Source organism: Ammospiza nelsoni, chromosome 2 (genome assembly GCF_027579445.1).
Source record: "Ammospiza nelsoni isolate bAmmNel1 chromosome 2, bAmmNel1.pri, whole genome shotgun sequence".
Taxonomy (NCBI): Eukaryota; Metazoa; Chordata; class Aves; order Passeriformes; family Passerellidae; genus Ammospiza; species Ammospiza nelsoni.
The window spans coordinates 50,599,746-50,614,678 of record NC_080634.1 but is presented as its reverse complement, the minus strand read 5'-3'; the positions used below and the strand labels follow the sequence as shown (position 1 = coordinate 50,614,678).

Sequence of the window (14,933 nt, the reverse complement as noted above, 5' to 3'; positions counted from 1 at the left end):
AAAAATACCCCAAAACACTACTGAAAAATGTAGAATTAAGTTAAATTAATGAGCATAATTAAAGTGAAGCTTTAATGATGAGATCTCTGTTATACTTTTCCAAATCAGACACTAATTCCATCAAAATAACCAGCTAATGAATGCAAATCCTAACATACTTGCTTCAAGAAGTCTTTATAACCAAGAAAAACATATTAATATTTTACATGTTATAGACACAGTATGCTTCAATGCTTGTTTTGACTGACAAGTTTCCCATAGAAAGAGTAGAGTCTATTTACATAAAATAAACAAATGTTAAGCTTTCAGAGACTCTATGGCACCTATAAGAAGATCATAACTTAGTGACTTCTCATTTTACCTACTTTGCAAAATGCTTTTTCTTACAGTCAGGCTGCTTGTCTGACCCTCCTGAGGCAAAGCACCACCGAAGGAGCAGCACTGCTTCAAAAGGCACTTGCAGCCAATGCCACCGCACGTCCTACACTGTACTGATGAAGAAGGATCACTGATCCAACCACACTTTAGGCATCACACTTAAGAGATCACACTTGAGGGAGCACTCATCATTATTTCACTTTCTGCCTGGCATAACATAAAGCTAACAAACCCCTTAATGCACTCATAATACTTGCAGTCCATGACAGCAGTTCAGGGATTTAATTATCAATTACTTCAGTTACAGTCAGTTTTATGAGGATTAGTATTATACATGGGCCAAACCACCCCGCTTATCAGTGCTGCTTAACCAGACTGCTGCACAATGAATGGCATGGCAAAGGGGAATAAAATCCTTGTTAAGAGGCACCACTGCTGTCCCCGATACCGTGCCACAGCGATCTCAGCGTAAGAGCCGCCGCGGTACTGCACTCTGCCACAGGACAGCAACTGGCTGATCCTTCTGTTTCCATTACCTCAGGGCAGGGCTGATATCACCAGGACTGGACACTGGATTAAAAGCTCAGGATCAAGCTGCAAGAGATGCTGATTAGCAGTCTTGAAGGCAGGCCTGGTATCCCTGACAGAAAAATACCCCTTAGTCCCTAGCTAGTTACCCAAGCTCTCACACCCCACAACACCTGTGAGCAAGTCTTACTGGCTCTGCATCCCAGACACTGCCCATATGTTCATGCATGTTATTTACTCATATTTGCAAATATGACTCTATCAAAGCTGTGTTTAATCCTGTGTTTCAAATAGTGCAGCAGAACCAATGATGCAGATCAAATATACAGCAAATAATACTACAGCTAACAGCTGAAATAAGGGAAAGTGGTTGAAAATGGTGTTGGGTACCTCAACACAGATGGCTAAAAGGTGTCTGGCCCTTCTATAAGCTCCTCCAATTAGCACCCCAACAGGTCTGACATGCCAGGGGGTGCTCTCCCATTCATCCCTTCCATGGCAACCAGCAACCCATCTCTGGTCTGCATGTGTGCTCTGCTGCGGATGCAGGCACAGGAATCGATTCTGTGATGCCTCTGCACTCCTACACCAATCTTGTCCTGTCTTCTGTCACCTTAGCCTCTTTCGTGAGCAATTCATTATTCTTTTTAAAAGAAAGTAATAAAAACAAAAAGTCTGGTAAGCTGACCTAGGAAGTTCATTGCCAAGAGAAGGATTAAGTCATTAAAGATATACAAGGAAAAAGGCTTTAGTCAAGGAAAAGGCGATTATAACAAAATCTTGAATAGATAATTGGGAAATAAAATACCAAAAATAATTGAATGTAAAGAAATCAACATAAGACTTCAGAAGTACACAAAAGATAAGTGGGAAGAGGCATTGAAACAAAGGAGAGCAATGAAAAGTACTTCACAACAGAATAAGGTACTGCAGCAAAATTAAACACATTCTTCATCTTGCAAGGAAAATGAAAGGTGAGATGCCAGAAGTGAAAACAATGTGTCCTAGGGTGGAAAGTGAAAAACTGGAGACATCAGCAACCTCTCCAGAACAAGTCTTGTGTAATTTGAAATCCATAAAATTTGGGGTCCTGAAAGAGATGACAGACAGCTTATTGGACTATCAGGACTTGTCTTTTATACCCCTTCTGAAACAGCAAGGTATCAAAAGACTAGAGAGAAACAAGCAAAATAACAGTTGTAGGAAGGAAATTATGGAGAGTTATATATTAAACTTGACCTCCAAAGCAGACCAGGCCCAAAAAATAATCAGTGATTAAAAAAATGAATAATTTTTTAAAATTCAAAATATTACAAAAAAACCTAACTTTTGAGAAGTATGAAAATCTTAAGAAATACAACTTTAGTGGAATAGAATCACAGTAACAGCTCGTGCAATTTACTTATGTATACTCATGTACTGGCTCTTTTTAAAGGCAGTACTACAGACAAAAAATGGGACTGATAAGCTGATCCTGTTTAGATTTTAAAATGCCACATAACATAGAAGATGGTAAATGAATATATGCAAGACAAGCTCCTGTATGGATTAAAAGTGGCTAAGGAAAGTCATGTCTGTTTAGCATCAATGATGGAGGATAATGTGGATAATGGATGGGTGATGGATGAATAAAAATGAAGGCAGTATTCATTTCTGAGGATCAGAAAAAAGCATTTATTTTGTAATGGGTTCTGTTTGCACTTTCTCTCTTATCTATCTCCCAAACTGGTTCCTATAACACAAGGGTTTACCCTACTCATATCCTAAACTCACAGACTCTTGCAGTTTCATTTAAATGGAAATTATGATCCAATTACTCTCTGCACCTGTATTCCCATGTTCATTGCTGACTGAACTCAAGTCACAGGGCTGAAATGGTATTTACAACCCAGCCTGTAATCTTGGGGTGTCTCAGAAGTCACATACAGCTGAGTTTGGTCAGCTTCTGCTGATGGCATCAGATAAACTCCACATGCAGGTTCAGACAGTACAGGATACTGGTAAGAGGCACTGTATTACAGAGAACCTTGATTGTCTGATAAGCCCCAAATCCTGTCAGCCTGTATTACTGACTGACACTGTCCCCTCAGGGTAAAGTCAAGACGCTGTGGTGCATTTCCATTCTAAATTTTTCTAAATTTCTTCTTCTTCTTGGTATGGACAAATGGACACTGGGGAGAGATGGTAATAGTTTTCAAATACCTGCAAAGAGAAAAAGACCACACAACTACTCCAAATGAAAGGGGAAGCAAACTGCAACAAAGGGGGTTAGGCAAAACATTAGGGAGCAATTTTAACTTGAAAATAGGTAATGCATTGGAGCAGCTCTGCTTTCAGAGGCTCCAAGATCTCATATTAAAGGCTTTTATAAATAGTTTTTCATGAACAGGTTAAATAAGGATACATCAGAAAGAATCCCATCCTGGGGCAAGAGATCATATGACCTTAAGTCATTAATTAACTTTAGCTGTTGTGACTACTTAAAAAAATCTCTGCAGCATTCTAGGCTGTTAAACAGCTGCTACACTTCACTCTGGCAATGACTGATTTTCAGTTGTCTCTGAACTTGCCCCTGTGCATTTTTTAAACTTCCACACTTTTCCAGGCTATTAAGGAGTGTCCCATAGAAGTAATTATTCTCTCTTTCTTGTGACATCAAACATTTCTCCTTCCACCTCTTCTTGTGTTTTTCCCTCCCCTGTAATTCTGCCCAGGGTCATGCTGAGCTGGGCAGTAGCTAGGGAGAAAATGGTATTAGAAGTGTTATCTCCAAAGAGGTGTACACCAGGCCTTCAGAGAATCGAGATCTCTGCCGGCACATTTGAACACTGCCCAGGTTTTCACAGCACAATGTGGTGGGAATGTCAAATCCAGACTGAACGGTGGGGTCTTCATGATGGAAGAAAATATCCTATTATCTTCCCCAGAACAAAACCAAAGATTTTTCAGGCATTTACAAGGTGGAGAAAGATAAAAAGATGAAAAATGAGAATTATTATTGAAAACTATTCTCTTTCTTTGGCAATGAACAACCTTTGCACAAGTTCCAGACTCCCTAGTCAGCCTTGTTGCAGGATAAAAAGACACACCTCAAAGGGTGCTGTTGGAGCTTTGTAGGATCAGGTCAAAATGTTGCTCATTTTGTGATTTTTTTGTCTCAAAAAAAAAGGTATCTTATTGGTGACAACAGTAAAGGGAAAGGAAAGAAAGTTCATACTTTACCTGAAGCATCAGGATGGTAGAGGCTGGGAGCACTTGTTATTTCTCCTTGCTGATGGAGACAACTCCCTGAGGATCTTTGACTCGCAATGAGAATCCTGCTCTTGGCAGATGGCAACCTGGACACTGCTCCCAGCCCCAGCTGTGGCTTCAGGATCATGGCAGATCGATAAAAGCTTGGTGACACCTCATAGTGGGTGTACGCTGGAGGGCAAAATTCATCTTTTGCAGGCCTTTCCCCAACCTGCAGAAAAATCATTAACACAGATATTACGCAATAAATCAATAAACCCAGACAATATGGAGCTCCAAACTGCTTGTAAAGGCTAAATTTCCCTCCTTGTGAATCTGGTCCTCAGAGCACTGCAAACTTTCAAAAATTTATGGTCTTACTATATGAATACCTCTTCAAAAACTTGTATATTACACCCTCAATATAGAAGTACACCCCATTAAAGAATTGATGCCTTCCCCAAAAGAAAATGGACAAATGGAAGACCTTCAATTAGTGAAAATGAGGGTACTGTTAAGTCATGAAAGGTTATATTATTTACACATGTAGATATACTAAGAGACTGTGTAAATGGAATTTTTGTTAGAAGTTATTTAAAATATCCTTGCCCAATTCTGGGAGAAGTTGGTTTTAACTTAGATAGCTAAAAATAAAGCTGGAGGTGTTTAGGTACATTTTATCAGAGAAATTGTACTGCCAAGTAATTTCTGTGACAAAAAAAAAAAAAAAAGAAAGAACCCCCAGTATGTTCTCACTGCAAAATGTTCATTGTCATCTGTGCCCCTCTAATTCCTGGAAAGCGACCTTGTTGTGGATGTGAGCACATTTCTCTAACTTATGCTTTCAGAGGCCTGTGGAATATTCCAAATTGGAGCTATAAAACCCACATACCCATGAGAATTGGAGAAAAAATTATCAGATTTGCAAATGTGAAACTTTTGCTATTTAGGACAAATAGATGCTGCTTTGTTGAAATCAGTGTCAAATCTCTCAGTATTTTAATGGGCATTTACTGTAAGCACAGCAGAGTTAGTCCCAAGCTGGAAGTGTTTCCAGCTCATAGCTGGCTCAGAGCACTGAACTTGCACTCGAGGAACGATCTGGTTCCATGATTCAGCCCTTGTGTCTTTGTGCATTCAGGCTGGGCTCTGACTCCCACTTTTCTGTGCTGCTTCGTGACTCAGGACAAGAGTGCAGAGTTTTGAACTCTCACATTTGCAAAGAACTCTTTGCTTTTCTGAGTAGAGTCCAACTTCTTCACCATTTTCTTATAAAATGCAATATCAACATAATGTAGAAAGGACCTATGAATATTTTTTCAGTCATCCCATTTAGACCATGGGAAAAGAAAAAAAGCATAGGAAATAGGAAATCTGAACTAAATTTGTTTAAAAATTAATCAAAAAGTGCCACAGGCTACCTAGGAAGAAATGTAACTGCCAATTAATTAACTCTGCTGTAAGTTATGATGCATATAATATGCCAAATCAGTTTCTATTTAGCAATTATAAGCATTAGAATATGCACTTCAACATTGGCTATAAAAGCTTTGATCCTAGCGCCTTCAAGAGCTTTAATCCTAATTTAGCAAATCTTTAATATGCTAAGAGACAAGATTGGCCCTAAACTACAAAATATAGAAGAATATTTGAGGCCTTTGCACAGGAACTAGGAGGGCAGATGCAACAAACATTGAGCTTTATAGTTTTGCCCTATATTTTTTCCTCCATTTGCAGTCCTATTTCCTGCCATTAGATCTTTCCTTTTTTATTATACTCTTATGACCTATTTAAAGTTAGGATGCAGTTTTCTGCTGTATAATATGAATGATTCTGCAGACTTGGACTGCAGATGTCTGGCTTCTTACTTTCAGCTTCTAGATATGAGATTGTTTTTCTGGATAAGCCTCAGTTATCTTCTCTCCCCCTGATAAAATTTATTTCTATCAGATTACACTATGCATACTATAATTTCATACTTAAATGAAACTTAAGCACCAAGGCCAAGTATTTCAGTATAAGGAAAAGAGAAAATCTTTAAATACAGAAAATAAGCATTTTTTATAAACTGGGTCCATCTATTCAAATCTTCTCTCACTCCCTTTCTTTTTATTTATAGACAGTATGCTGAGAGTAACAGAGAAGGGCAACAAACATGGACACAAACCCAATCAATCACAAGCATAAAACCTCTTCTCAAGGAAGGAGTCCTTCTCAAGGAGAAGGACTTAGAATAGAATAATTTAGATTGGGAAAGACCTTTAAGATAATGAAGTCCAACTGAATTTGCCCAAATATCTCTCAAGAATTTGATGCTATTTTTTGAAGACCCCAGTTTTGCAGGACATGAACTTGTTATGAAGATTGACCTTTTTTCCTTTCTATTTAACTGTGAATTCGTGAAGTGCAAAATGCAACTGGTCTCAATAGAATTGTATAAAATTATTGCCATTTTAAATCTCTTCACAAAGATGTGGATTAATATGATCCCTGTTAGCACCCTGTATTAGGTTTATGTATGAGGGACTTCTAGGGAAATGATCTGTTGCAACCTGCCCACCAAGAAGGTCAGCCCAGAGTTTTCTTCTGTGGGGCTGTCTGCTCATTACCTACACACCCAAGAGTGGATTTGTTAAAATGAGCCAGAAAAGTCTGCAACAAATGCTTTGAGCACACAGGAATTTCCACAGGCTGGGTATTCCTGAGCAGAGCGGCAGCATGGCCAGCAGGTACGGATGCCCAACACCTTCCTTCATGTTACTTTGTTTATAACATCATCAAACATAAATGCCTCGAGGAAGAATTTGCTTGTCAAGCGCCTGCTTCAGGCAACTCTTTGGGAAAAGAAGTTGGCAACATCAGTTCAGGCAGTTCAAATAACAAGATCAAGGGGAGAAACTTTTGGTTTGACTATATATAAAACACTTCCCCCAAGTCTTTTTTACCTTAGCGGGCTTTTTGTTTCAACAGACTTTAGTCCATCCATTGGACCACAATGATGTCGGTGCAGGGGAACAGACCCAAAAAGGTACTTGAATGAGGCCAGCACAGTCTTGGTGAGGCAGGCAGGAGAGCTGGTGATCAGCAGACCTTCTTACAGACCCTCACCAGGTCAGGGCTCTTGGCAGCAGCCATAAAACAGTGAATAAAGTGACCAGTGGCCACTCTCTGACAGCACACAGACTGTACAGGTAAACTCTCTGCCTGCAGTCAACCTGTTCTGAACCTTGGAGGCCATGACATTCCACTGTTCAATTCACTAGGACAGCTACACTCTTAGGGTCCCTGTAGCTTGATTTGCCCTGTAACTTCCCACAGAGGCAACTGGAAGAACAAAGAGCCCACAAACACCCACTGGCACTGACTAGAAGAGGGTGAGCTCCACAATGAGATAGGGATCATGTTGTGATCAAAGATGTGGACCTGCCCTGGAAAAGAACTAGATTTCTTAAGCATTTTGCATTTCACCATGAGAGGTTTTCTGTTCTTTTGCCCATTCAGCCTTTACTCAACTCCACTGTGGATCCAACCCCTCAGTGCAGCAGGAGTGCCATCATGCTGGAGTTGGGATTTTTGCCTGAGCTGCCCTGAGTGGGCTTTGGCACAGGCAGCTCAAGAAGCCCTGCAGGCTTCCCTCTGCACAGAGACAGCCCTCAAGTCTTTCTCATAGAGTTCTCCAGGCCTTTTCTTGGAGTCTCCTGCCCAAGACAGCACCTTCCTATTTCTTCTATGCCTGGCACCCAGAGGGATATTTAATTGTTCCTACCACTTAGCTGAATGATGCTTAGAGATTACAGCTATTAAAACTATCATAGCTATATGAAGGGGCTACAAAATGCTAATCAAAGCTCTCCAAAGACAATACTGGATGTGTGAAATAGGTCAATCTGGGATTTTTTTTCTCTAACCAAGACAATGGCCTGTGTGACCGAAGATCGTGCCACAGTCTCTTTGTCTCCCAAACCTCTGAGTCTTCCACATTCTCCCTTCAACTCAGTGATTTGGATCTATTTCAATGCATCCTAATTGGTTTCTTTTGGATTACACATCACTCATCTGCTACTAACCCATACTGTGCACAGCTGCTCTTCCAAGCATCTGTTCACCTTCATGGATTGATCATTTTCCTTTCCCTTGATTCATACTGAACCAAATCAGGCCCCATTGTATTCCTCCAGCTGGCAGGACAACCAGGTTATTGCTTTTAAGGTGGCAGACCAAGAAAGCAGATTCCATCTTCTGCTATCAGCTCCTGAATCCTGGCCAAACGCAAACCACAGTTTGACTTTTTCTTCTCAGCCTCTTCTCGTCAGTCCAGTTTCTCTGAAGAAGCAGTTTTCTTGGGTTCAGATATTCTCTTGTTGAAATACCCATCAAAAGTCGTGTTTCTTGGAGGAATAGGGGAAGATCCTCTCCAGCTCATGTATCCTGCTTCTAACCCTAGCCTAGAGAAAATCACACCGCAGACTTGCCACAACCCGAATCCTTCTCATGCTATAAACAGTTCTCAGCAGTGCTCAGAAATCTGTCCTTTGTTCACTGATGTGTCTGCTGATCCTGCCTGATTATCTGAACCCCAATTCTCACAGACACCTGTGGTCTCCAGAGGGTCATGCCACCCTATAAACAGTCAAACAGTCTGGGTCATTTTGCCTTTCATTCCACTGCCATGCATTCAACAGCAGTAACCTAGTAATTTTCCTCACCGTACAAGGCAATTGTGAAAATATACTCATGATGGCTGAAATAGACAATCTCCCAAAGACTTTAGTAATTCACTCCCAGGACATAAAATACAAGGGACAGAGCTGAAAACTGTGGTTAAAGGAAAAAGGACAGCAAGTACTGTTCTTTCTGTGTTTGTGACAAGAAATAATTATAATCTTTGCTCACTTCAGTAGGTTTCTAGCTAATATGCCATAAGAGTCAATCTACACTCGCACACAGTAGCCTAATTTGGGTATTTGCCAGGTTTTGACTGAGTCACTACATTTTTTATTTCAATGCTGTTCCTTGGATCTATACCATATGTAGAATGAGTAAGGGAGTAAAACAGCCTTAACAACACCACAAGACACAGAGAAAAAAAAAATCCTTTCTTTTAGAGACTCGTTCAAATAAAATCACTTGTGTTATCTTCAGTGTTTGTATGAAAAGCTTCAAGTCCTCCAGGTCCCAAGCAGTGGATGCAAGAGCACATGACAGACACAGCTTGCTCTTCCCTGTCCTTCCTCCACCTACCAAGCAAGCTCATCCCTCCTCCACTGTGCTCATCTCCCAGCAGGGATTTTGGGAACCCAAGGCTCCTCCCCACTTTAGCAAGGCAGAAACACAGTGAGATATCTGGAGCCAGAGGCACCTAGAGGGACTTCCATCACATTTTGGCTGCTTAGCATGGATTTCCAGGGGCAAGAAGAAATATTTTTTGAGGTGCAGGTCAGTGTAAGAAACAGCGTTAAAATTAGTCAAAAGTAAGTCTTCTTTTGTATCATATGTATAATCCAAAAAGAGCCCTGATAATCCCTGGGTTTCCACACAGCTAAACAGAATGGAATTAGTTTAGCACCTCTAGTGTTCTGTCTACAAAAACCTGCCAACTTTCCCATTAGGAGTGAAGAGTCTCTATGGGCAAATTGCAATCATTTCCCAAAGCTATTCTTCAGGAAGCAAAAAAAAGAAAAAAATTTATTCAATTCAGTATGTCTTTTTCTTTCTAAACATCCCTATTTATAATACTAGCAGGTGATCAATTTGCTGGAGAATACTGGAAGAACACAGTAACAACTTCCAGTAACAGCTAAGATATCACAACAGGGTCAGCGCCAGAAACAGTTAGGTAAGTTTATTCCTAATGATCACACATTGTTTTAGGATTTATTTCTTATTTGAGGTTTGAGAACTAACTTCTGGCAGCAGCAAATAAGTAAACAGTCACCACTTGGCACACAAAAGCAGCTGTCTAAGCTGCAGAAACTTACCTCCTGCAGAAACTTCTCGCCCATTGGACCGAAGTGATGACCTGGGGGCCTAATTCCTGACACTACTAGTCCAGAACCAAAGAGCCTTGGCTTCTGGAGGTCAGGTTTAAATTTGTCGTAGAGGACGCTGGCGGGCTTTGGCTCCCCTCCGCCGGACGCCTTCTGCTCGGCGGGGACGGGCACGCTGCACGCGGTGCTGTCGAAGGGCAGCCCCGCCGGCGTGAACAAAGGGTCGAGCTGCTCCATGGAACGAGGGCTCCTCCGAATGTACGTGATGATCTTCGGCCTCACAGGTTTGGGCCGGGGGATGGCAGGCTTCATCTCAGCGCCTTCTTCCAGCTTTTCACTGCAGTCACTGTCCACACCAGCCTTATCTGCGAGGGAGCCCTTGGGGTGGACCAGGATAGGTTTTGGGATGGCACTGCTGCAAGCAGTCTTGATAGGCACTTTAGGGGATAAGTTTAACAACTGTGTGCTGTCAGTGGGAGGTAGGACTGAGGAGGGTGACAATTTGTCATCATGAAGTGCATAAAGGTCCTTCAAATTACTGTTTGATAGTGTGGGCTGACCATTCACATCCGGCGTTGCCATTGGGCGCACAGGAGTTGGGACACATAAAAAGACATCAGCCTTTGCTGGAATGTTACAGCTCTCTGGTGCTTCTGCTGGAGGGTGTTTCTCTACATTAGCTGTTTCTTTACTTGAAACTGAAACATTTGAGGTTTCCACATCACTGCTGTGACTGTCAGGTTGTGGGTTTGACACTGTCTCTGCACTGCGTGCTCTGTGACGATCTGACGGATCAGAAGCAGGCACAACAGCATCCTCAGTGCTTTCTTTGACTAGCATCAGTTTATTCTCATTAACTTCCAAGGTTTTGCTGTCAGGTGGATTAATATCATGTACGGGAGATATCTGTTCACCAACTGTTTCAGTGCAACCTGTGTCAACTTCATGCAAATTTTTGTTTTTTCTTGGTGTCACTTTGATGCTGGATTTACTGCTGCAGGTGAGTGGAAATATTGTTTCCATTTCCTCATCAGTAAAATACTCCTCATCAGCCTGGCTGGTTGCCCTGCTGTCACTGTCATTGCTTCCTCTTCCTTCCCTACTGATGGCGATGCTATCATGTTGCAATTTATCATCAGGATGAGTTACTACCTGGCTTGAAAATGGGCCCTCAACTCTACTACAGGTGTCATGAAAATGGGATACTTGAAATTTTGACATGTCAGACCCAGAGCTTTTCTGTTCCTGCACTGCTGTATTTTCAGGTCTTGGACACCCCAGGAACTCTACCAACATAATTCTCTCTATCTTTTGTGGACATGTATTTTTATATTGCAGAGATGGTGCAGTCCTAACCTCCAGTTTTTTGCTTTTATCACCCTGACTTAATTGTGCTTCTGATTTACTAGCAACCTCACTGAGCTTAACAGCTGAATGTTGAGAATGAGAAGTATGCAATGTGCTTTCAATGCTAACATTTGGTACATTTTCTGGTTTACTTGTTTTCTTGTTCCCTGAGGTAGATGGTTTGGAATAAAATACAGTCTTTTCCTCTGAGGTATTGTCAAGTGGACAAAACACCATCCCAAGAAAATGATCTGTGGATGTTTTTTGGGATTTCTCTGTGCTTCCTACCAAGTGGTGAGACCTGTCAATGGAGTCCAGTGATGCAGAAAGCAGACGTTTGCACGACACGCGACCAACGCCGTCTTTTGCACATGTTTCGGGCTGAGGAGAAAATTTACTTGGTCTTCCCAAAGAAAGCCTTTTTATTCCCTCCACCTCCACAGTCCTGGACATTTTTCCCTTAGGAATGTTCTGGGTGAAGTCAATATTACCTTTGGAGACAACCTCCAGGTTGGCATCATTTGTGCTACTTTTTAAATTGGACAGACTTTGTCCTCGGCTAATCCTGATATGCCTTGATATATCCTTAGCTTCGCTGGTCCTACAGTCTTTCCCCATTTCCCTGCTTGTGGTGGAGGGCAGCTTACTCTCCTGTGCACTGGTGTGACAGGATCGAGAGTCCTTGAAGGTCAGAAGTTTATTCTGCTCTGTGGGCAGATGAGTCACTTTCTCTGTTCCTCCAGAGTATATATTCCCACTCTCATCTGTCAAATCATTTTTCTTAACATCCCCGTCAGTGGCTCTAACTTTTGTTACAATTTGGTTGGCATTGGAATCCCCAACATTCACTATGCTTTCATTGTTGTTTCTTATTTCACTGCGGTTGTCATGAAGCTGGGAATAACATGACTTGTTTGGAATTAACGGAGCACTCATTTTGAAGCTTCAAGTGACTGCGTTTTTTTTTTTTTTGGTAGTTCTAATTAATGAGAGGGTGTTTTTCCCTATCAGGTTAACTTTTATGTATGCTTCAGTTATATATTTAAATTAGAACTGTTCAGTAGAAAATTCATCATTGGAAGGCTTGAAGTCTCTTTTCAGAGTCACATTTTTCTGCTGCTCAGTTGTCTTTTCTGCAGCTCCCGGACCTAGGAAATCTTTATGATGCGCTGTAGAGAGGTTCAACAAAAGCAAAATAGATCTGCCAAGTTCCCTCTGAATGAGAGCCAGTTAATCCAGCCAACCTAAGGGGAAAAAAATACCCAAACACAAATGAAACAAAAACCCAAACAGACAACATTACACTGATGTTACGAATCATGCTAACTAAATCAAACTTTAAATCAACAGCACTCCCAGGTATAACCCCAGGACAGAGTGTTTTCAAACACTTTAAATGCCGTTTCAATTGCAATTTTGCTCCCAGCAAAAGTTCTTAGTGTAGGACAGATCTCTGACTCAAGAAGCTACACAGCAAAAACTGTCCTGGTTAGAGGAGTGGTTGTAACTGTTTTTAAGACACATAGGTTTACAACTGGAAATAGCCAGGTGAGGGTAGGATCCAGTCTTGAGGGTCTAAACATTTGCATATTGCTTCAACAATTATTACACCAAGGGTGGCTACTGAAGCATTTAAAGCATCACTGTACAGTAGTCATCAATAATAAAATTCCAGGTCCATAGAAGTTGTTTATGGGTTTTTCTCCTTGCCTTGTAGAAATCACTGCTATTCTTTCACCAACAACCCACCCCCTTCAACATTTCTTAGCCAGATCTATAGATTCCAAGAAAGCAAAAGCTATGGCTGGAGGCCTGCAAAGAAAAATTCTAATTTTTCTGAGACAGATGAATGTGTGCATTTTTAAATATAGAGGATTATACAGCAATCCCAATACAGTGCATCTCTTTTTGGCTCCCTCACATGTTTGGCTTTGGGAGCCCAGATTTTGTCTTCTATCACCTCCAGCAAGATGAAGGTGAGATTTCTGTCTGTTTCATGCCTAAATTCACTCTCTGAGATATTTCTTGCACCCTGTGTGTTCATACCCTTCATCATAAAGAAACATGGGCACTGGCAACTGGAACATGCTCCACATTTCCCAGAAGCTGGAATTCAAAGCACTTGTGATACTCCCAGCTGGGCTGGGTTTCTAGCCAGGGGCTCACAGGGGCACTAAATAGAAGTGCAGAATAAGTCCAGTGCTCTGTCTACAGTATCTGGGTGCCAGTCTGGGTCCCTGTGTTCACTGAAAGCATCTTTACACACAGTGTGCAGAGAGACCATGCTGGTGTGCTTCAGAGACAGACCAAGCACTTTGGCTTAACGTTGCTAGAACAAATTTATAAACATGAAGGTCAGGAAATACCTGGCCCCTCTCAAACGCAGGGCTCTGCTCAACCTCAGAATGCTGCCAGTTGAGACTAACCCCTCAAAGATGACAAGGATGGACTCTATGCACCCAGCATTGCAATTTCATCTCTTCTTGTGACATCCAGCCTCAGATTAGGGATGTCAAAGGCTTGAAGAATCCACTACATTCTCACAATTAACACCCATACAATTACCCAAAGACATTTTCTTTTTCTCAAAATATTGCCTGCTTAATTTTGTAATGCGTTTTATGACTACCATTACAATAACTACCCAGCTTGTAAATAATACAAGGTTCTGCTATAGAACGTACAAGATTCCTACTAAATTAATATAAAAATATAATGTATTTTCCTATTAGAGAATGCAAACTTTGGAGCTTGGTTCTGTCAATGTGTTGAACATTTACATATCATGATAGGTCCATTTGGAAGTAAGATACGTGGTTTTGTGTTAAATTTGGGACCTTAGATTCGATCATTCTTCTGTTAATAGCTGCTATGTAAGAAGCTTTGGCTTGGGTTTTCTGCAAGATAGTTTATTTTAAATGGCACTGTCCAGACTCAACTTTGCTATGCTCTTTGGAGTCAGTGAGATGAAAAGACTCAGCTGCGTCTGGATTCTGCTGGCTCTTCCTCTATGTTTTATTACTCACCTCTCTTGACTGATGTTGGCTGACATACACACATCTGAAGTCACTCCCTGCTGTGCAGGAATGCTCTGAGATGAGAGGGACATGAACCTCCTAACTTCAGATGCCCTCCTCAGAACAGGAGAAGGGAGTAAGACGAGTCTCAAGCCCAACAAAGACAACACTACATCACTTAGCAGCATATCACTAGGGACTCTGGACAAGAAACATGTCTGCAATCTTCAAGACTGAACTTGGCATGTGTAAGGATTTATATGGATAAAATTTTCTTGATACTGTATAATGTAAAAATATCCCCTCTGAACCACTGATAGTAGAAAATGAAGTCATAGCTCTCCATGTCACAGCATCCTGGCAGGATCTATAACTGTATTTGTGGGGAAAAAAACAAAACAAAAAGCCTTTACAAAGTGATGTGAACATGCTAGACAGTGGAACA

The 14,933-nt window shown here is 41.2% G+C and overlaps 1 protein-coding gene across 1 annotated transcript in view; it reads right to left on the bottom strand.

Moving 5' to 3' along the window:
- MTUS2 (microtubule associated scaffold protein 2) overlaps positions 1-14,933 on the bottom strand; it is a 243,294-nt gene that overhangs the window by 149,886 nt on the left and 78,475 nt on the right. Inside the window, exons 2-3 of the mRNA XM_059493947.1 lie at positions 10,116-12,715; positions 4,129-4,369 (exon numbers count right to left, since the gene is read on the bottom strand). Of these exons, the coding sequence (XP_059349930.1) occupies positions 4,129-4,369; positions 10,116-12,407 (2,533 nt within the window). The 5' untranslated portion in view covers positions 12,408-12,715. The remainder of the gene's footprint in view (positions 1-4,128; positions 4,370-10,115; positions 12,716-14,933) is intronic.